This window comes from Bubalus kerabau, chromosome 14 (assembly GCF_029407905.1).
Source record: "Bubalus kerabau isolate K-KA32 ecotype Philippines breed swamp buffalo chromosome 14, PCC_UOA_SB_1v2, whole genome shotgun sequence".
Lineage (NCBI taxonomy): Eukaryota > Metazoa > Chordata > Mammalia > Artiodactyla > Bovidae > Bubalus > Bubalus kerabau.
In genome coordinates this window covers 33,384,199-33,405,412 of record NC_073637.1, presented here as the reverse complement: position 1 = coordinate 33,405,412, position 21,214 = coordinate 33,384,199, and the positions used below count along the sequence as shown (strand labels likewise).

The 21,214-nt window shown below is 36.1% G+C and overlaps 1 protein-coding gene across 19 annotated transcripts in view; it reads right to left on the bottom strand.

Annotated features, from left to right (window-relative positions):
* Nucleotides 1–21,214, bottom strand: part of CSPP1 (centrosome and spindle pole associated protein 1) — a 110,113-nt gene that overhangs the window by 26,938 nt on the left and 61,961 nt on the right. For 16 of the 19 annotated variants that reach the window (XM_055546172.1, XM_055546173.1, XM_055546167.1 and 13 more), the window contains 5 exons: nucleotides 19,585–19,732; nucleotides 14,921–15,073; nucleotides 11,535–11,647; nucleotides 5,178–5,327; nucleotides 4,439–4,585 (listed from right to left, as the gene is read on the bottom strand). In XM_055546172.1, the coding sequence (XP_055402147.1) occupies nucleotides 4,439–4,585; nucleotides 5,178–5,327; nucleotides 11,535–11,647; nucleotides 14,921–15,073; nucleotides 19,585–19,732 (711 nt within the window). The remainder of the gene's footprint in view (nucleotides 1–4,438; nucleotides 4,586–5,177; nucleotides 5,328–11,534; nucleotides 11,648–14,920; nucleotides 15,074–19,584; nucleotides 19,733–21,214) is intronic. The other 3 variants (XM_055546178.1, XM_055546183.1, XM_055546180.1) reach the window with 1 other exon arrangement.

The window sequence follows — 21,214 nt, the reverse complement described above, 5'->3', positions numbered from 1 at the left end:
TGGCTGGGTAAAAATTTAAATGTGTATTTCTAAAGGTGGATGTTAAATTGTTCATTCTGCATAGTACAAAATCAAATATTACTTTCACTAATGACTAATACAATTAGAAATATAGGAGAGACAAAATTTAAAAAGAAACTCTAGGTGACCACAAGCAGAAGTATAGCAACAAATTAAACCTTCTAAAGGACTGCAAAGAATGAAGCAAAGAAAGCATAGTCTACATAACGAACAATTAACTGTCAAGGAAACAAAAACAAACAAAAAAGTCAGAAATTCAATTAATATGATCAAATACGTTGGCTATGATAAACATAAATGGATTCAATGTCTCATTAAGATTATAACTCAGATTAGGATAAAAAACAAATTCCAACTAATTAAAATATACAGACTAAAAATTAAAAATGCAGACAAAAAAGTAAAAACTAAAAGAGTAGACAAATATATTTTAGGCCTACATATATTAAAAAATAACAGCTAGCAATAATAATTTCAAAATTGAGGGTAAAATGCATTAAAAGGAACAAAGCTGCTCTAAAACTTTCTGATATATCACAATTAAACTATAAAACAGTCATAAAATTACATATCCCTATATGCAGGTCAGGAAGCAACAGTTAGAACTGGACATGGAACAACAGACTGGTTCCAAATAGGAAAAGGAGTACGTCAAGGCTGTATATTGTCACCCTGCTTATTTAACTTATATGCAGAGTACATCATGAGAAACACTGGGCTGGAAGAAGCACAAGCTGGAATCAAGACTGCTGGGAGAAATATCAATAACCTCAGATATGCAGATGACACCACCCTTATGGCAGAAAGTGAAGAGGAACTCAAAAGCCTCTTGATGAAAGTGAAAGAGGAGGGTGAAAAAGTTGGCTTAAAGCTCAACATTCAGAAAACGAAGATCATGGCATCTGGTTCCATCACTTCATGGGAAATAGATGGGGAAACAGTGGAAACAGTGTCAGACTTCATTTTTTTGGGCTCCAAAATCACTGCAGATGGTGACTGCAGCCATGAAATTAAAAGACACTTACTCCTTGGAAGAAAAGTTATGACCAACCTAGATAGCATATTCAAAAGCAAAGACATTACTTTGCCAACAAAGGTCCATCTAGTCAAGGCTATGGTTTTTCCTGTGGTCATGTATGGATGTGAGAGTTGGACTGTGAAGAAAGCTGAGCGCCAAAGAATTGATGCTTTTGAACTGTGGTGTTGGAGAAGACTCTTGAGAGTCCCTTGGACTGCAAGGAGATCCAACCAGTCCATTCTGAAGGAGATCAGTCCTGGGTGTTCTTTGGAAGGAATGATGCTAAAGCTGAAACTCCAGTACTTTGGCCACCTCATGCAAAGAGTTGACTCATTGAAAAAGACTCTGATGCTGGGAGGGATCGGGGGCAGGAGGAAAAGGGGACGACAGAGGATGAGATGGCTGGATGGCATCGCTGACTCGATGGACGTGAGTCTGAGTGAACTCCGGGAGTTGGTGATGGACAGGGAGGCCTGGCGTGCTGCGATTCATGGGGTCGCAAAGAGTCGGACACAACTGAGCTACTGAACTGAACTGAAGCATTTTTTTAGGTGTAATAAGTGGCAGAAGCAGAACTGTGAAAAACAACTTTCATTTTCAAATAATCAATTTTACAATAAAATATTCTCTGCTTTCCATTCAATTCTGCTATAAACCAAACACTGCTCTAAAAAACAAACTTTATCAATTAAAAATGTGAGTGATATGACACTTGACTGATATATTTTAAAAGGCTGAGAAAATATATATCCAATTATATATCCTAAGAATGAAGGATATTAGCCTTATGTTCCTGGAACACTGAAAATAGAACAAAAATATAGATCTGACTCATAGATTTCCCTTTAAACAATATTTCAGAAAATTCAAATTGTGAATACTTATTTCTATAACCATAAAACCTGGGGGTGAGAAATTCAAAGAGTATATTTGCCCCAGTCAGAAATGGCTCACGTTATCTGCAGAAGATTATATATTGAACAGTGTACCAAAACACACCATAAATACACCAGAGCAGCACACTCAGTTAGGTTCAGTTCAGTCGCTCAGTTGTGTCCGACTCTTTGCAACCCCATGAATCGCAGCATGCCAGGCCTCCCTGTCCATCACCATCTCCCGGAGTTCACTCAGACTCACGTCCATCAAGTCAGTGATGCCATCCAGCCATCTCATCCTCTGTTGTCCCCTTTTCCTCCTGCCCCCAATCCCTCCCAGCATCAGAGTCTTTTCCAATGAGTCAACTCTTCACATGAGGTGGCCAAAGTACTGGAGTTTCAGCTTTAGCATCATTCCTTCCAAAGAACACCCAGGGCTGATCTCCTTCAGAATGGACTGGTTGGATCTCCTTGCAGTCCAAGGGACTCTCAAGAGTCTTCTCCAACACCACAGTTCAAAAGCATCAATTCTTTGGCGCTCAGTCTTCTTCACAGTCCAACTTGCACATCCATACATGACCACAGGAAAAACCATAGCCTTGACTAGATGAACCTTTGTTGGCAAAGTAATGTCTCTGCTTTTGAATATGCTATCTAGGTTGGTCATAACTTTTCTTCCAAGGAGTAAGCGTCTTTTAATTTCATGGCTGCAGTCACCATCTGCAGTGATTTTGGAGCCCAGAAAAATAAAGTCTGACACTGTTTCCACCGTTTCCCCATCTATTTCCCATGAAGTGATGGGACCGGATGCCATGATCTTCGTTTTCTGAATGTTGAGCTTTAAGCCAACTTTTTCACTCTCCTCTTTCACCTTCATCAAGAGGCTTCTCAGTTCCTCTTCACTTTCTGCCATAAGGGTGGTGTCATCTGCATATCTGAGGTTATTGATATTTCTCCCGGCAATCTTGATTCCAGCTTATGCTTCTTCCAGCCCAGCATTTCTCATGATGTACTCCACATATAAGTTAAATAAGCAGGGTGACAATATACAGCCTTGACGTACTCCTTTTCCTATTTGGAACCAGTCTGTTGTTCCAAGTAATCTTTTTGTCAACTCTACTTAGAAGAAATAATGTCTGCATAAATCTAAATTTCTGAAAACAATATTTTCAAAATTAAATTGGGCTAAACCTATAAGATATGGGGTTTTCCAACATATGGTTCACAAGCCAACTGCATCCAAACCGCTATGCGTTACTAAATCACACTTAGTAAATCAGATACTGCTGAGAAAGACTGAGGGCAGGAGGAGAAGGGGCAGACAGAGGATGAGATGCTTGGATGGCATCACCGACTCAACAGACATAAGTTTGAGCAAACTCCAGGAGACAGTGAAGAAGAGGGAAGCCTGGTGTGCTGCAGTCCGTGGGGTCAAAGAGGTAGACATGACTTAGTGACTGAACAACAACAAATCAGTTACACTGTAGATGAGACCAGGAAGATGAATTTTTATTAAGTCCCTAGTGATACTATGGGCTCAGTGGTAAGAATCTGCCTGCCAATGCAGGAGATGTGGGCTCGATTCGTGCGCCAGGAAGATCCCCTGGAGAAGCAAATGGCAACCCACTCCAGTATTCTTGCCTGGGAAATCCCACGGACAGACGAGTCTGTGGGCTACAGTCCATGGGGTTGCACAACAGATGGACATGACTAAATTTTAAATACAGCTATGAAATATAAGCAGAGATATGAACTGGATTTTCATAAGGGCCAACTGATTTTCTAGAGAGAAAACACCTGTCTAATAACTTAGATTCATGCACCTAAGGGTGAATCAACCCCCATCTCAGAAACATGGACTTCAAATCAATCTGCAGTGAGCCACAAGTTTCTTTTTTAATTTCCAATCCATCATGGACAGATGCATAAAAGAGTAAGAATGAATTATAGTTGATCCTTGAACAATGCAGGTTTGAATCACAAAGGTCTACTTCCACAGAGAGATTTTTCTGTATCAAATGCTGCAGTACTACAGGCAGTGGTGGGCTGATTACACAGACATGTAGGAACTGCAAGTATGGAGGGCCAATTATCAATTACACACATGGATTAACCCCTGGGCTTGGTTCAAGGGTCAACTGTACTAGTTAAATAAAAACTTTTAACAGATGTTACAAAATCCAAACCCAACTTTTTTTTTTTTAAACAGATTCAACAGACATTAAATTATAATGACAAATTGCTATGAAAGTTTCCAAACACTTTCAATCTTATCAGGAACAGTTCATAGGGTGCTGGTCTATGGACCATGGGAACAAGACTACTCTGTTCCCAGCAGGGAAAATACCACAAAGCACAGTGACATCATCTAGTACAGAAGTTCAGTGCACTGCACCCAGAAAAGCACCATGATGAAAGTAGACACAAAAGCACCTCCTGTGCTCTCTTTTTGCTGACCACTCTACTTTTACAGGGAAAATGGGTTAAACAATGGGTTCCACAGACATTTTTGTCTGAAACTTACCTTTGTATCTTCCCCAATCACGTTTTCTCTTTCATAGTAGTGCTGAAGTTGTAGGTTGTGTTTTTCTTCTTCTTCTTTCTTCTTTCTTTCTGCTTCTTTTCGTCTTTCTTCAGCTAACCGAATAAGCTCTTCGTTTTTCAGTCTTTGCTTTAAAATAAAGAAAAAATACATACTCCATACACACATTCAGTTCATTCATATTTGTGTGAAATAAAGAGATAAAACGGAGGGTATAGATGATATGTCCTCATGTCATTCAGTTGTGTCCAATTCTTTGCAACCCCTTTGGACTATAGCCCACTAGGCTCATCTGGCCATGGGATTTTCTAGGCAAGAATACTGGAGTGGGTTGCCATTTCCTCCTCCAGGGGATCTTCTCGACCCAGGGATCAAACCTGTGTCTCCTGCACTGCAGGCAGATTCTTTACTGCTGAGTTATCAAGGAAGCCCATAGATGACATACTGGTCTGCTTAATAATAAAATATTAGGCATCTAAAATATTACAACATGCTAGTCAGTCTAATCTATTTTTTGGCTATAAAAAAAGTCATCATTTATCTCTTTTCTTAATTTAGTATTTCATTTTTATAAAATAACATCTACAAATGCATAATGATCTGCTATTTTCTAAATGTACTCCAAGACTGTTCTCCTTTGTGAGTAATAGGTATCTTTTCAAGTCAAAGTAAGGAGTTCACTCTCAGACTAAGCAGAAAAAGAGAGTAGGAAAAAACGCACCTCCTCCTCTTTCTCCCTTTTCTTTTCCTGCTCCTCTTCATACTCTTGCTGGATTCGAGCTCTCTGTTCTGCAAGCCGTTTTTCTTCTTTTTCTTCAGCAATTCTTAATCTCTCTCGCTCTGCTTCTTCTCTTTGCTTCTTTTCCTCAATCTAAAGAATTAAATCGTTATTATTTTCTAAAACTACTGAAAAGTTAGAATACCACTTAATTTACCCTTTTATCCTATGAATTCAACCTTTATATCCTGCTTTTGTAAATAAGTTCCTAAATTTTTCAGTTTCCTGTATTGTACTAGAGAGGCCCCATGATATAATGATAAGAGCTCTAAGTAAAATTCCAGCTCCCACAGACCTTATGAAACTTTCTGGTTCAGTTTTGTCATTTGGTAAAAAGAGTTACTAATGTCTATATCTCAAAGTACTGCTCAAAGATTGAAATGAAAATATGTATGTAAAAAACATAAAAGTTCCTATGTAGAAGGCCCAATACTTAGTAATTAATGATTATGTTATTCTATAATGACTACTACTACTATGTCTCAAAGTTCCTTGCGACTAGTGTCCTGAAACAGCAGTGAAATGTTTTAGCAACCATTTTTAAGCAGAAATCCCTAGAATAGCCTTTATTTCCTTTCTAATGACGAGATGTAAGGTATATGAAGATGTCAGCTACAAGGATTCATAATTAAGTTTTGTTTGAATGCCACCTGCAACCTGCAGTGCTGAGTATTCTAGGTGAATATTATAAGGCAAAGCCTAAGATGTGACAGGAAGAAGACTCTGAGAGATAGTCTACATCCTTCATGAATGAGACAGAGAAGAATGACAGCATGGGACCTGAGGATTCATGATGCTGGTTTAAGGATATCAATAAATTTTTATCCCTCTTAAGTATGGACTGATCATGACTATTCACAATATTTTAAGAGTTCTTGTCTGCATTTCCTCTAGTCTCAAGGTTGCTATATTTACTGCTGTCAAACTTTTGAGCTATAAGAACTCCAGTCTTCTTACCTATGCCACAACTTTACACGCTAGGGCTTTTTCCAACATTTATCACAAACCTTTTAAATATGTACAGTCCTAATATTTAGGACTAAGTGGTGTGTATGTAATCACCTCCTCAATTACAATAGCCCTAAAGAAAACATCATTCATGAACCATACAATAAAACCACACACTGAACACTCAGTTCCCTTTCTTTCCTCCATGAAAAAAATAATCACAATCACCAGGTCACTTCACCATTAATGGGTCACAATCATAAATGATCTCACACCTAATGAATCCACAGAAATATCATTCCAACAAAAATGCCACACAGCTCTTCAACAGAAAGAGAAAAGTTATTGCTCAGGTCAATGGTTTGCAAACCATATAATACAAAAGTAGTTCAATGGTCCTGCAAATAGTTTATTAAACTTGCTAATTATTTTTAAAGTTGCAGTTTAAAATGACATCTAAACACTCACATGTATTATTCACCAAATTTGAAGCACATGAAGACTTCTGCTGCACTAAAACTAATAATGGTATAACTTTTTTAGTGTTAAAACCTATTTATGCAGACATGGAGCTAAGGCTTCCTTTGAATCTTTATGCACAGATCTGAACATTTTGTAACATTTCTTTTAACACTTAAGTTTAGGGATTCTTTTTGTCTGACACTATATTGTTGATATTAATAAATACCATTTAGCTATTTTACATTTTTTTGGAGCTCTGGAATAGATTTTGTTTGGAGGGAAAGCAGGAGATTTTAACAGACTCCTAAAAGAAAAATACATAAACCACCATTTTATAGGCTGGGAGAACTGAAGGTTGCACTTATTCTGAAACTAGTAAGTCAAAGTTTCCCACAATACTACTAGTTTTTTCCCAGAAGAAAGACACTGGAGAGTGTGGAATCTCTAGGTATGACACTTAAAGTCAGGACACTTGGGGTCAACGTGCTAGGTCTGCCACCACAGGTGAGCCTCAGCCTTTTATTGGTCTTAAAATAAAAATAGTAATACCTTCCTCAGAGAGTTGTGAGGTTTAATAAGAAAATATATTTAAACCTATCTTACAAACAACAAAAGACTACAAAATGACAAGATTTCTTTATTTTTCCCTAAATTCTACCCTCAGTTCAGTCAGTCAGTCACATCCAACTCTTTGCAACTCCAAGGACTGCAGCAAGCCAGGCTTCCCTGTCTATCACCAACTCCCGGAGCTTGCTTAAATTCATGTCCATCGAGTTGGTGATGCCAGCCAACTATCTCACTCTCTGTCATCCCCTTCTCTTCCTGCCTTCAATCTTTCCCAGCATCAGGGTCTTTTCCAATGAATCAGTTCTTCCCATCAGGCGGCCAAAGTATTGGAGCTTCAATTTCAGCATCAGTCCTTCCAATGAATATACAGGACTGATCTCCTTTAGGATGGACTGGTTCAATCTGCTTACAGTCCAAGGGACTCTCAAGAGTCTTCTCCAACACCACAGTTGAAAAGCATCAATTCTTCAGTGCTGAGCTTTCTTTATGGTTCCACTCTCACATCTATACATGGCAACTGGGAAAACCATAGCATTGACTAGATGGACTTTTGTTGGCAAAGTAATGTCTCTGCTTTTTAATATGCTGTCTAGGTTGGTCATAACTTTCCTTCCAAGGAATAAGTGTCTTTTAATTTCATGGCTGCAATCACCATCTGCAGTGATTTTGGAGCCCAGAAAAATAAAGTCTGATGCTGTTTCCACTATTCCCCCATCTATTTGCCATGAAGTGATGGGACCAGATGCCATGATCTTCATTTTCTGAATGTTGAGCTTTAAGCCAACTTTTTCACTCTCCGCTTTCATTTTCATCAAGAGGCTCTTTAGTTTCTCTTCACTTTCTGCCATAAGGGTGGTGTCATCTGCATATCTGAGGTTATTGATATTTCTCCCGGCAATCTTGATTCTAGCTTGTGCTTCCTCCAGCCCAGCGTTTCTCATGATGTACTCTGCATAGAAGTTAAATAAAGCAGGGTGACAATATATAGCCTTGACGGACTCCTTTTCCTATTTGGAACAGTCTGTTGTTCCATGTCTAGTTCTAACTGTTGCTTCCTGACCTGCATATAGGTTTCTCAAGAGGCAGGTCAGGTGGTCTGGTATTTCCTCCCATCTCTCTCAGAATTTTCCACAGTTTATTGTGATCCACACAGTCAAAGGCTTTGGCACAGTCAATAAAGCAGAAATAGATGTTTTTTTGGAACTCTCTTGCTTTTTCAATGATCCAGTGGATGTTGGCAATTTGATCTCTGGTTCCTCTGCCTTTTCTAAAACCAGCTTGAACATCTGGAAATTCACAGTTCACATATTGCTGAAGCCTGGCTTGGAGAATTTTAAGCATTACTTTACTAGCATGTGAGATGAGTGCAATTGTGCAGCAGTTTCAGTATTCTTTGGCATTGCCTTTCTTTGGGATTGCAATGAAAACCGACCTTTTCCAGTCCTGTGGCCACTGCTGAGTTTTCCAAATTTGCTGGCATATTGAGTGCAGCACTTTCACAGCGTCATCTTTTATTATTTGAAATAGCTCCACTGGAATTTCATCACCTCCACTAGCTTTGTTCATAGTGACGCTTCCTAAGGCCCACATGACTTTACATTCCAGGATGTCTGGCTCTAGGTGAGTGATCACACCGTCGTGATTATCTGGGTCATGAAGATCTTTTTTGTACCGTTCTTCTGTGTATTCTTGCCACCTCTTCTTAATATCTTCTGCTTCTGTTTGGTCCATACCCTTTCTGTCCTTTATTGAGCCCATCTTTGCATAAAATGTTCCCTTGGTATCTCTAATTTTCTTGAAGAGATCTCTAGTCTTCCCATTCTATTGTTTTCCTCTATTTCTTTGCATTGATCTCTGAGGAAGGCTTTCTTATCTTTCCTTGCTGTTCTTTGGAACTCTGCATTCAAATGGGTATGTCTTTCCTCTTCTCCTTTGCTTTTCGCTTCTTTTCACAGCTATTTGTAAGGTCTCCTCAGACAGCCATTTTGCTTTTTTGCATTTCTTTTTCTTGGAGATGGTCTTGATCCTTGTCTCCTGTACAATGTCACGAACCTCTGTCCATAGTTCATCAGGTACTCTGTCTATCACATCTAGTCCCTTAACTCTTATTTCTCACTTCCACTGTATAGTCATAAGGGATTTGATTGGGTCATACCTGAATGGTCTAGTGGTTTTCTTCACTTTCTTCAACTTCAGTCTGAATTTGTCAATAAGGAGTTTGTGATCTGAGCCATACTCAGCTCCTGGTCTTATTTTTGCTGAGTGTATAGAGCTTCTCCATCTTTGGCTGCAAAGAATATAATCAATCTGATTTTGTTGTTGACCATCTGGTGATGTCCATGTGTAGAGTCTTCTCTTGTGTTGCTGGAAGATGTGTAGAGTCTTCTCTTGTGTTGTTGGAAGAGGGTGTTTGCTATGACCAGTGTGTTCTCTTGGCAGAATTCTATTAGCCTTTGCCCTGCTTCATTCTGTACTCCAAGGCCAAATTTGCCTGTTACTCCAGCTGTTTCTTGACTTTCTACTTTTGCATTCCAATCCCCTATAATGAAAAGGACATCTTTTGGGGATATTAGTTTTAGAAAGTCTTGTAGGTCTTCATAGAACTGTTCAACTTCAGCTTCTTCAGCATTACTGGTCGGGGCATAGACTTGGATTACTGTGATACTGAATGGTTTGCCTTGGAAACGAACAGAGATCATTCTGTTGTTTCTGAGATTGCATCCCAGTACTGCATTTTGGACTCTTTTGTTGACCATAATAGCTATTCCATTTCTTCTAAGGATTCATGCCCACAGTAGTAGATATAATGGTCATCTGAGTTAAATTCATCCATTCCAGTCCACCTTAGTTCACTGATTCCTAGAATGTCGATGTTCACTCTTGTCATCTCCTTTTCGACCACTTCCAATTTGCCTTGATTAATGGACCTAACACTCCAGGTTCCTATGCAATATTGGTCTTTACAGAATCGAACCTTGCTTCTATCACCAGTCCCATCCACAACTGGGTGTTGTTTTTGCTTTGGCTCCATCCCTTCATTCTTTCTGGAGTTATTTCTCCACTGATCTCCAGTAGCATATTGGGCACCTACTGACCTGGGGAGTTCATCTTTTAGTGTCTTATCTTTTTGCCTTTTCTGTTTATGGGGTTCTCAAGGCAAGAATACTGAAGTGGTTTGCCATTCTCTTCTCCAGTGGACCACATTCTGTCAGACCTCTCCACCATGACCCATCTGTCTTGGGTGGCCCCACACAGTATGGCTTAGTTTCACTGAGTTAGACAAGGCTGTGGTCCATGTGATCAGATTGGCTAGTTGTCTGTGACCCATGCTTCCAGTCCTTTAAATCCACCCAAAATACTTCAACAGTATTGCCAGATCAATTATCCTTAAGACCACATCCATTATGTCACTGCCTTATTTAAGAGTCCATAATAATTAGGATCAGAAAGATGGCATATTTGAGTAGACTCTCTTTAAGAAGAATTTAAGAGGCTGGGATCAGACTGGATAGCCTTAAGTGTCAGACTAAGGAATATGGACATTTTATTTAGAAAAGCTATTGACAGATTTTAAATAAAGAAGAAAAGTGTGAGAAATTATATCAAAGGAGGATTAACCTGGGCAAAGGATTAATCTGACACTGGGTTGTAAGTGTGGGTATGGAAGGGAGGATGGTAAGAAGAGAAAATATTGTGAGCCCACTATGGGCAGGTACCTCATTCACCTCAGGCTCCATCCCAAGGGTGGACACAGTATAAGAGTTCAATAAACCCATTTGCTTAATAAACACCTGATGCTCAAGTGTCTTCCTCTGGGCATTTCTAGTGTTTTAAATGCAATTTGCTTACACACATAAATGAAGCAAATAAATACAAAATGTGAGAGTATTTTTAATATTTCCTTACAAACTAAACAACTGAGTCAAGAATATAAAGTCATTTAGAAAAAAACTATTTCTATTAACACATAAACATCTAGAAAGATTCATTTTATGCCTGATAGGTGAACATTTTAAGAGTTTCAGTTTTAGAAATTCCAGCACTCTCTAACAATTAATGATTTAACAAAATTTTAAAAAGATTAAGTCAACTGGTATACCTAACATGTCTCCTTATTCCTTTTTCATATATAAGTAAAACAGTATAATAATATAAATTAAATAATATAATTTCTATCTAATATGAATTAGATATTTTAGATAACTGCACGGCATTTTAGAATTTATTCTAAATTTAAGAAGATTTTATCTTGTGGATAAAATCTTTGCAAGTTTATTAAAACTTTTATGAAACTTTGAAACCATGATCAAATAAGCATTTCACCTGAAAACGAAGAAAATTCTTGTATAATTCCTGCTGTTTAATCTGAAGTTCAGTTGGAGGATCACTAAAAATATTTCCCCGAGCAAAAGGAGAGCTCTGTGTTTGCATATGACCTTGGAAAGGAAATTTTGCAAAAACATACCATTAGCCAGTGCTTAGAAAACATAAAGGTTAAAGAATAAAGACTTTGCTAAATAAATTCAAATTTTGAAAAAAGGCACTAAATATGGAAGCCCAGAGGCTAAACTCGGAAGACGACCAAGATTAGAATCTAAAGACCAGATGAAAAGAGAGGGAAAAAATGGTGAAACTAAAAAAATTAATACACAGTTGAAAAATCATAATATAGCTATATCTGAAAGTCATCAAGGAAACATAAAAGTTAGTAACCTAAGCAACTCTCACTGCAGCAAAGGCTTTAAAATAAAATTTATAAAGCACACATTTAAGTTCTTATGTATGATGTAAATATCCTTTTCTTAAGAATACTGCTTAAGTACACATTAAAATGTATTATGTATACACATATAAAAAATTTCTAAAATTGCTTTTAAAAAATCAGTGGATTCCTATCCATGGTTTAAAACACAGATTAGAAAATTAGCTCTAAAAACATTTTTAATTTTTACAAAATTAAAATGACTTTTAATCACTGCAATACTTTTTACTTAAAAATTTGTATCAGATTAATGATATAAATTTGAAGATTAAAAATATGCTATATATAAGTTATTTATAAATAGTATTAAACATTCTGGGAAAGGAAACATATTATTTTATAAAAGCAGCCTGGAAAATAAGTATACCCCAGCAGTCTTTTGAATGCAGAAAAAAATTGTATGCAAATTTAAGGCTCACATAACTTTTTTATATCATTTTATATTTATATAAAAATATATCATTTTTTAGTTTCCTTATACCATCAATCTAAAGCATTTATTTCTCTCACTCATATAGTGGTTGTAAGCCAATTGCTTTGCAGTTGAGCTGTCATTTGGGTCTCTTTTCCTTTGTATTTAAATTTACTAATGCTTACTTGAATAGATCAAATCAATACCTAAACATTAAAAGCTTAGGTTATGGTGGAAAAGCTGATCAGAAAAACAAAACTGAGTAGTTTGTTTCACATTAAGATCTGTCAAATTCTAAACCTTTGAGGCAATTAGAGAAGAAATATTGTTAGAGACAGGCAAGATAAGTTCCTTTAAACATAAAAACATTATAAAAACAAAACAAAAGGGAAAGACATGCTCTAAACAAAGAAAATGAAAATGCATTCAAGCATAATAAGCAAAAAAATAAATTTAATCCAAATTAGTATGAACTTTATAAACATGATTTTTCACCCAAAAACCATGAAGTAAAAGAAAAACAACAAACATTAACAAGACCTTTTAAAACAGGCCTAATGAAGACAAAATATTAGAGGATAGTGAATCTCAAGTATATATGAAGATATTCAACTTCCAGGCATATTTGAGCTCCCTTAAGGCCTTTAAAATACTACATGTCACATATGTATATTTTATGTGTGAACACATGTATATAAATACACACACACAAATACATAAACTCATATACATATATGATGGCATAGCAACAAATTAGGTGACTCTCAATAGTTTTTTTGCATTCAGAAAGTCTATTTTAGGTTAATTCTTAGGAGATGAAAGTTAATTTAGGGAATTTCAATGCACAAAAAAGGGGAATTTAAAAATTTTATGATTTCTTAAACTAGAACATCCTGACCACATCCTGGCCACGAATTAGCACGAAAACCCTGGTGTTAGACACAATAAAAATAGATAACAAATTCTGCTGCGCATATTCAGTCATCAAGGTTGTGCTCTTTTTTGGGAAAGAATCATGGAAACTTTCTATTTTTCCTGTGTTTTTGCTTAGTAAGAAAAGCTAGATGCCTTACGTATTATTACTGTGACAAAGAAAGTTCTAAGCTAAGAAGGAACTATGTACAAACAATACAGGGGGTGGACGAGAGGAGTAGAGCAGGGGTCTGTACCACTGATCTCAATACAGACTGCTCCAGAAGAAGCAGCCAATGAAGAGAAAAATAATGGTAATCAGAAAGAAGCAAAAAATTCTCTAAAATAAAATGAAAAGGTGTTTTGATGTACGAAGAAATAAAATAAGTTTACTTTGACTTCTGGTCACATTCCCCATTTATTTACAGTAAACACTCTGTGCTTTCTCAAAAATTTTAATTTTAGACAAGAACACTGTATTAAAAAGTCCTTTCAAAATATCCCTGACTGATCATACACTCTTTTAAAAATTTTTTTTACATGTTTAATACATATGACTTATTGGCCAAACAGACAGACTAAATGGTGAGCTCTGATTTGAATTACTAGCCTTGCATTTTTCAAGCCTTTGATAGTAGCACTAATTTCTGCAGCCTTTTGGAATACTTCAAGAGATGTACTGTAGGTTGCTTCCATGGACAGCCTGTATCACTATTTAAACTCTAATTATAAGAAAATATTTTCTTACTTTGAGCCACAGTAGATTTTTACACAGTGAATCTAGTTTTGATTTTTGAACTACTAAAAAGTAGAATTTTTGATGAAATTATTAATTTGGCTCTCACTCTGAGTCCTAATAATTCAATTTGCTGTAAATAAATGGTTATTTTTTATAGGCATCAAAATACAGTATAAGGTAGTATATTCTTTAAACTTCACTTGAATTCTAAATATGTAACATATTTTCACATATACTTGATAAAGAAAGATGATTACAAATTTTCCTGGCAAGTCATAAAGATACTGAATAATCTTTAATTTACAGAATCTTTAAAGGACCCTGTTTAATACCAAATCAAAGGTATATGTTTATGAAAGGGAGATGTGACAAGAAGTCAAAGTAAATTATTTACTTCTTTGTACACTGTGGCTTATAAGGGAGTGCAAATGTTTATAAAACAAACAAAAAATGAATTTTACTGTATAATTTATCATATACAACATCTGGTATGTTCTCACTAATTTAAACTAATTCTTATGGGTGTAAGAACCAAACTCTGTATGGGTAAAAAAAAAAGAAAAGAAAACTATTTAAGAAATGTCCTTCCCACTAGCAAAATGAAGCTGTTAGCAGCACCTAAAGTATATATAAGAACTAATAAAGCTGAGAAGAAATACATAGTATAATTAAGGAGCAAAATGTATCTCTTTATTCATTTTTTCAAAATACCTATATAGAAAAGTTACTGTAAATAACATAAATAATGTGTTATGCTTTCTGACTCAGAATAACCAAATTCTCAAAATCTTAATAAGAACTTTGTTGGAGAACAGAAGAGAAATGCTACTGAACAACTTTAGAAACGTAAATATATATATATATATATATATATGATTAAAAACCTGAGTTTTTATTTGCAGCATCTTCTTGGTTCTCAGCATTTGAAGTGGCTAAATTTTGGTCTAGAGATACAACAGCCCTTTTATCTTCATATGTTCTTGCATCTGGGTTATGGTAGGCATCTATATTTTGTCTGTGCATCCTATTCAAATCAGCTGAGAGGGAAAAAATAAGCCATTTATTTCAATAAACACATTCCTATAATTAATATGCTTAATAGAAATGAAGAGAACCAACAGGACCAGAGCTGGAATAATTAAATGGTTATCTTGGTAACCTGAAAACAGAAACAAGATTATCAAAACTTGTAAGAAATTTTTCAAAAATAATGTTACAAAATAAATTCAAAATTAGTAGAGAACTTAAAGAGTGTATACATTTTTGACAATCCATAAAAACCATATTTATATGTACCTTACCTCAGAACTTTGACTATCTAAATATAGAACAAATAGTAGTAATTCAAAACAAGTCACAGTGACATTTACCCAACATCATTAGTATTCCTAATGAAAAAATATCATGTGGAGTTTTAAAACATATTCATAAATTTTTTTTATATAAACATTCCTTAAAAGATGGAGCTCTAGTCCCTTCCTCTAGAGTGTGGATTACTTTTTATGACAAGGATTCTGCATAGTGAAGTCGCTTGGTCGTGTCCGACTCTTTGTGACCCCATGGACGGTAACCTACCAGGCTCCACGGTCCATGAGATTTTCCAGGCAAGAATACTGGAGTGGGCTGCCATTTCCTTCTCCAGGGGATCTTCCCAACCCAGGGATCAAACCCAGGTCTTCTGCATTGCAGACAGACGCTTTACCATCTGAGCCACTAGGGAAGCCCAGGATTCTGCATAATGATGGTATAAAACTTTCAAGGCTACTTCATAAAAGACATTATGTTTCCATCTTGCTAGATCTATTGGTTCACTCACTTGGAAGAAAGCCAGCTACCATTCCATAATGAACACTCTAAGGAGCTCTAAGGGGAAGCCCACATGGCAAGGAAACTGGGGCCTCCTGAGTCATGTGAGGGAGCCATAGAGAAAACAGATTCTCCAGTCCCAATCAAGCCTTTGAATGACTTATAGCCCTGACTGACACATTAAAAGGGTCAATTGTATCATATGCAAATTGTCTCCAAATAAATCACATAAAAACAAACATAAATCTAACTGGGGCATATATAATACATAAAAAATATATAAATACCTAATCAAATATACATGAAACAATCTTGCTATTAATCAATTAGAACTATGAGATATTTTTGTTATCTTTCAAACTGGTTAAGTATTTTTAATTTTTTTTTTACTTTTTCTCTTAGTGTACAATTTTTAAAAATTTTAATACACAGTCAAGTAACATCACCATAATCAGGAATCAGAACAGTCCCATCACCCCCCCAAAATTCCATCATAGTTATTCCCTGTCCTCAGCCATAATCTTGGTACCAGTGATTTGTTCTCCATTTCTGCTGCTGCTGCTGCTAAGTCACTTCAGTCGTGTCCGACTCTGTGCGACCCCATAGACGGCAGCCCACTAGGCTCCTCTATTCCTGGGATTCTCCAGGCAAGAATATTGGAGTAGGCTGCCATTTCCTTCTCCAATGCATGCAAGTGAAAAGTGAAAGTGAAGTCACTCAGTCGTGCCGACTCTTAGCGACCCCATGGACTGGAGCCTATCAGGCTCCTCGTATTTTGAGAATATATGTGTATGTAAAAGGGCTTCTTTCCCTTAGGTCTTCTCTTTGGAGCCTCCCAAATTGTTCTGTTCATTCTTTTTTTTAACTGCTAAGTAGCATCCCATCATATGAATGTACCACAGTTTATCCATTCACTCACTGTAGAATATACTTGGTTTTTTCTTTATGGGAACTTTAAAAAAACTGAGAAAGGAAACAGATGTTAAATGTATTACAAATAATCAAAATGAGAGGTACTTACTCTCAAAGGGTTGATGCTGTGTTAAAATTGTATGAGTAACAGATTTTGATATTTTATTAATAACTACCTTACAAAGAGATCTTTCTCAGAGAGCTAAGAATATGGTGAATATTCAATTTCTTTAATTTCTTTGTAATAAAAGATGAAAGACGAAACAGGAGTAATTAGAAAAGCCAGCAGCTGAATTAAAGTCATCCAACATAATCCCTGTTATATGGTCTTGGCCATCTAATGAAGTAAAAGAAAACACTGATTTTTACTACATATTGGGAATATAATAGGAAAATTAGGTTCCCTCTCCTTCTCTCAAATGTAACAGCTAAATACAAAACAAACATATTCTTCAAGTTTACTTGCTTTGAAAATACCATTAAAAAACAGTTCCACTGCATTTGATAAAATAGCACACCTTTTTTATTTCATGGCATAACTGAAGCATTAAATAAGCAAACTAAATATTACCATTAAAAATAAAAATCTCAGAAAGGTTTGCTCCATTCCTGTTAGGTCAAGCAATTCTAAAACAATATTTTATAATTCAATAACAAATACTTATCCTACTCACTTCCACCAATTAAACACATATAGGACATTATAATTATATTCTCTGAACTGGAAATAATCTTTGAGGCAAGCTGGAAACTTCTAGGAAATTATTCCAGTGTTTCCCAAAGTTTCTGTTACATAAGCACTTCCTTCATGGTAACTATTATGCTTCTATCAATTCATAATTTAAATTTATTATAGCAAAGACTGGGTAGATGCTTATCAATTTTATGTCCTCCGCCTGGGTATAAAGAAACCCTTCCAGCCTCCCAAGAAGTTACTTTAGAACCTTATAAATAGGTTTGAACAATTGAACAAAGACAAAAGTGATATTTCTCCACCTTTAGGTCAGGCCCCATCAAAATTCTTAACTTGTTCTCCCATCCTCTGGACCATGTCTATGCAGCTAGAAATTAAAGACTCCAAAATGGTACAAGTGACACACTGAAAGAGGCAGATTCCCAAGTCAGCTCTTGGAGAACCACTCAAATAGCATCAAATGCAGTTTAAGTGAGAAGTAACTTACACTGCCTTAAGCCTCTGAAAAACGGGAGTTCTTTGTAAGACCACTTTTCGTTTAAATACCTTTACTTTCAAAGGAAATGTTACAGTACCACCCATAAATGGAAAACCAGTAATATATATTTTATTGCAGTAATATATAATTTTAAATATATGTTTAATGGATCACCTAAAATCATCTTATTAAATATGATCACCTAAATCACATTTAATGGATCACCTAAATTAAATTTATATATTAAATTAAATATATATTTAATGGATCACCTAAAATCATCTTATTAAATATGATCACCTAAATCATATTTAATGGGTCACCTAAAATCATCTTATTTATAAACAGAATAAGAGTTCTAATCTTCAAAATTGTGAAGAAAGTATGAGATGAATATAGGAAAGGAATAAATCTATCGGGAAAGAAAAGAGTTTCCTCATTAATCTAAGTGGGCTTCTAATATATCTTTTTTAAAAAGCCATCTTTAACAGAGAATCAAAGGCATAGCCATTAAGAACTCTAGTAACTCAACCCCCAATATCTTCTGACTGCATCACTCAGTTATCCCTACAACAAAGCATAAACCTGAAGAACATCAAATTTACTTTGTATCACTCTAATGGGTTTTCTAATTATTCGTTTTCCATTTCTAATTAAATGATTTTTAAAAACCCATTATCTTTCTCTGCTTTTATTCTAAGCTAGTTGAAGACCATCCCAACATATATAACAAGTTGCAAAAAGTCTCTTTTCAAAGTGCCCATTGTGTGATTTCTAGATGAAACATTTTTAAGAATACATAATTGAAAGATAAATCAATATAATTCTGCAATCTGCCAAACATTTCTGAGCCCAGGTTTTTGTCGAGAGCCCCTGCATTGTGTGGGTATATGGCATATAAGAATTAAACATAACATTCCACAACTGAGCTCAACTGGTGGCTCAGAGGTTAAAGTGTCTGCCTGCAATGTGGGAGACCTGGGTTCGATCCCTGGGTTGGGAAGATCCCCTGGAGAAGGAAATGGCAACCCACTCCAGTATTCTTGCCTGGAGAATCCCATGGACAGAGAAGCCTGGTGGGCTACAGTCCAGGGGGTCGCAAAGAGTCGGACACGACTGAGTGACTTAACTTTCACTTTCTCCACAACTACATCAGATCACTTAAGACACCTTATTAGTTTAAAAATATTGCAATAAGGATTTTATTATTTTTACTAGAAAACTTAAAAAAATTCAAACTACTGGTTTGGGTAAAAACTTGCTAACAATAACATAAACTTTTCTCTGCAATCGAGTTATTATCATTAGAAGGTGAAAAATTTGTAATAATAATAAATGAAGAAAGGCTTTTTAACATGCTATCATGTTTACTATCAAAATACCTCTTCTGCATCAAGCTGTATAAAAAGAGACCTTTCCTTACAGACTATGATTCCCACTTCTTTCTACTCCCCATTCTTTTAAAAGTTAAACTTAGATTCTTTTAAAAACAGCAAATCAGAGACTTCCCTGGTTGTTCGGTGGCTAGGACTCTGTGCTCCCACTGCAGGGGGCCAGGTTCAACCCCTGATCAGTGTACTGCATCCCACATGCTGCAACTAAGACCTGATGCAGCCAAATAAATAAATATTTTTTAAAAATCAATAGAAATAACATACTTATCAGATTTCCTTTGTCATCTCTCAGAGGAGCACCACCTCCACCTTTCCCCCAGGGGTTGTAACTTCTCATTTCAGCTTCTAATTTGGCTTCATATACTTCTTTTTCTTCACGTTCTTTCTTTCTTCTTTCTTGTCTTTCTTGAATCTTAACAACATTAAGAAACATTTGTAATAACTGCTAACTGCTAACAAGTATTCCGATACACAAAATTAGTTTTAAGATATTTTATTCTGTTTTTCTTATTAGAAAATTAGACTTTTTCCCAGTATACTTTACTATAAATTTAATATCACAAATATATGCAAAAACAATTAAAAAACACTTTGGTAGCTGGAATACATAACTGCTACTCCCTCACATCCTGTCACTTGGGCCCTTTCCAGCCACTGGTGCCACTTGGACTAAGGCAACTTCATCTTCCCAACTCCCAGCTTCTACCTGAGCTATTCCCTTCCTAACCTCACCATTTTCATGGGCTCCAACAGAGTCTCCCTACCTTCATTTTCTTCATCTACCCTTTCATGGTACCTGGCCAGCCACAAACTACTCCCCACACCTCTGAGACCTGGGCCAACTACTCCCTACCCATCACCAGACCTACTCTACCTTGGGCAAACTCCATTCCCAAAGTTCAAAGGTACTGAAGGTTCAAAGCTCTCTAGAGAATGCCAGGCTATTTAAGTACACTTTATGAAAGCACACAAAATGGTCTTATCATCATCAAGTGTAAGCATAGGGTTGGTCTTTAAAGACATATAAATAGGCAATGAATAAAGACCTACATTTTGGAAAGTTACTTTTAAAATCATTACCATATGCATGGCAAATTTAAGTAACTACTTCAGGAAGGTCAAGGAAGTCATCACATATAAAAAATTCTAGGTTAGGGTTTCTGGTTCTGTCAGTGGTGTTTTTAATATGCTCATTTGAAAACAGATAAATACAGTCTCTTGTTTATAGATTCCTAACACAAAAAAATAATGTTGGTAATTCTGTAATTTTTAAAAAGCCCACTTTTCAAGGAGGTTGCTTAGTGTAGAAAACAGAACAAAAATCTGAGCTTTAGAAGAAATCCCAGTGGAATTTTGTAGAAGGGTACCTCAGGTGAATATATAAACCTAGAATTCCAGGGACCTCTCTGGAGAAGATTTAACTATTCCCTCCCAAAATCCACACATTTGATACAGTTATTCCTAAGTAAACTCTCTCCAAATATTACAAACCACAATAGAATGTCATCTTCCTCCCTAAGCGTTCTGCCTCTGTTTTCCCTATCCTTAGGAGTTCATAGCTTTATCATCCTCTTACAACACTCAGAATCATCTTAAAGCTCTGTTCTTTCCTCAGTCCCTAAATTTAAGTCCTATTAATGAAATCCAAGAAATGTCTCTTCCGATGTCCTGTCCATCTTCCCCACCTGGTACAGGACCTTGTTATTTCCTGGCTGGACTACCTAATAGTTTTACTAAAAGGTTTCTCCACCACATCTCTTTCCCAACCGTCCACATCACAACCAGATATCTTCCTAAAAGCCACATCTGCTCACATCAATTATAATATTTCTTTCACTCTTTGGCTTGAGATTTCCTCCCTTTGGCTGTCGATAGATAACAAGATGAAACTGAA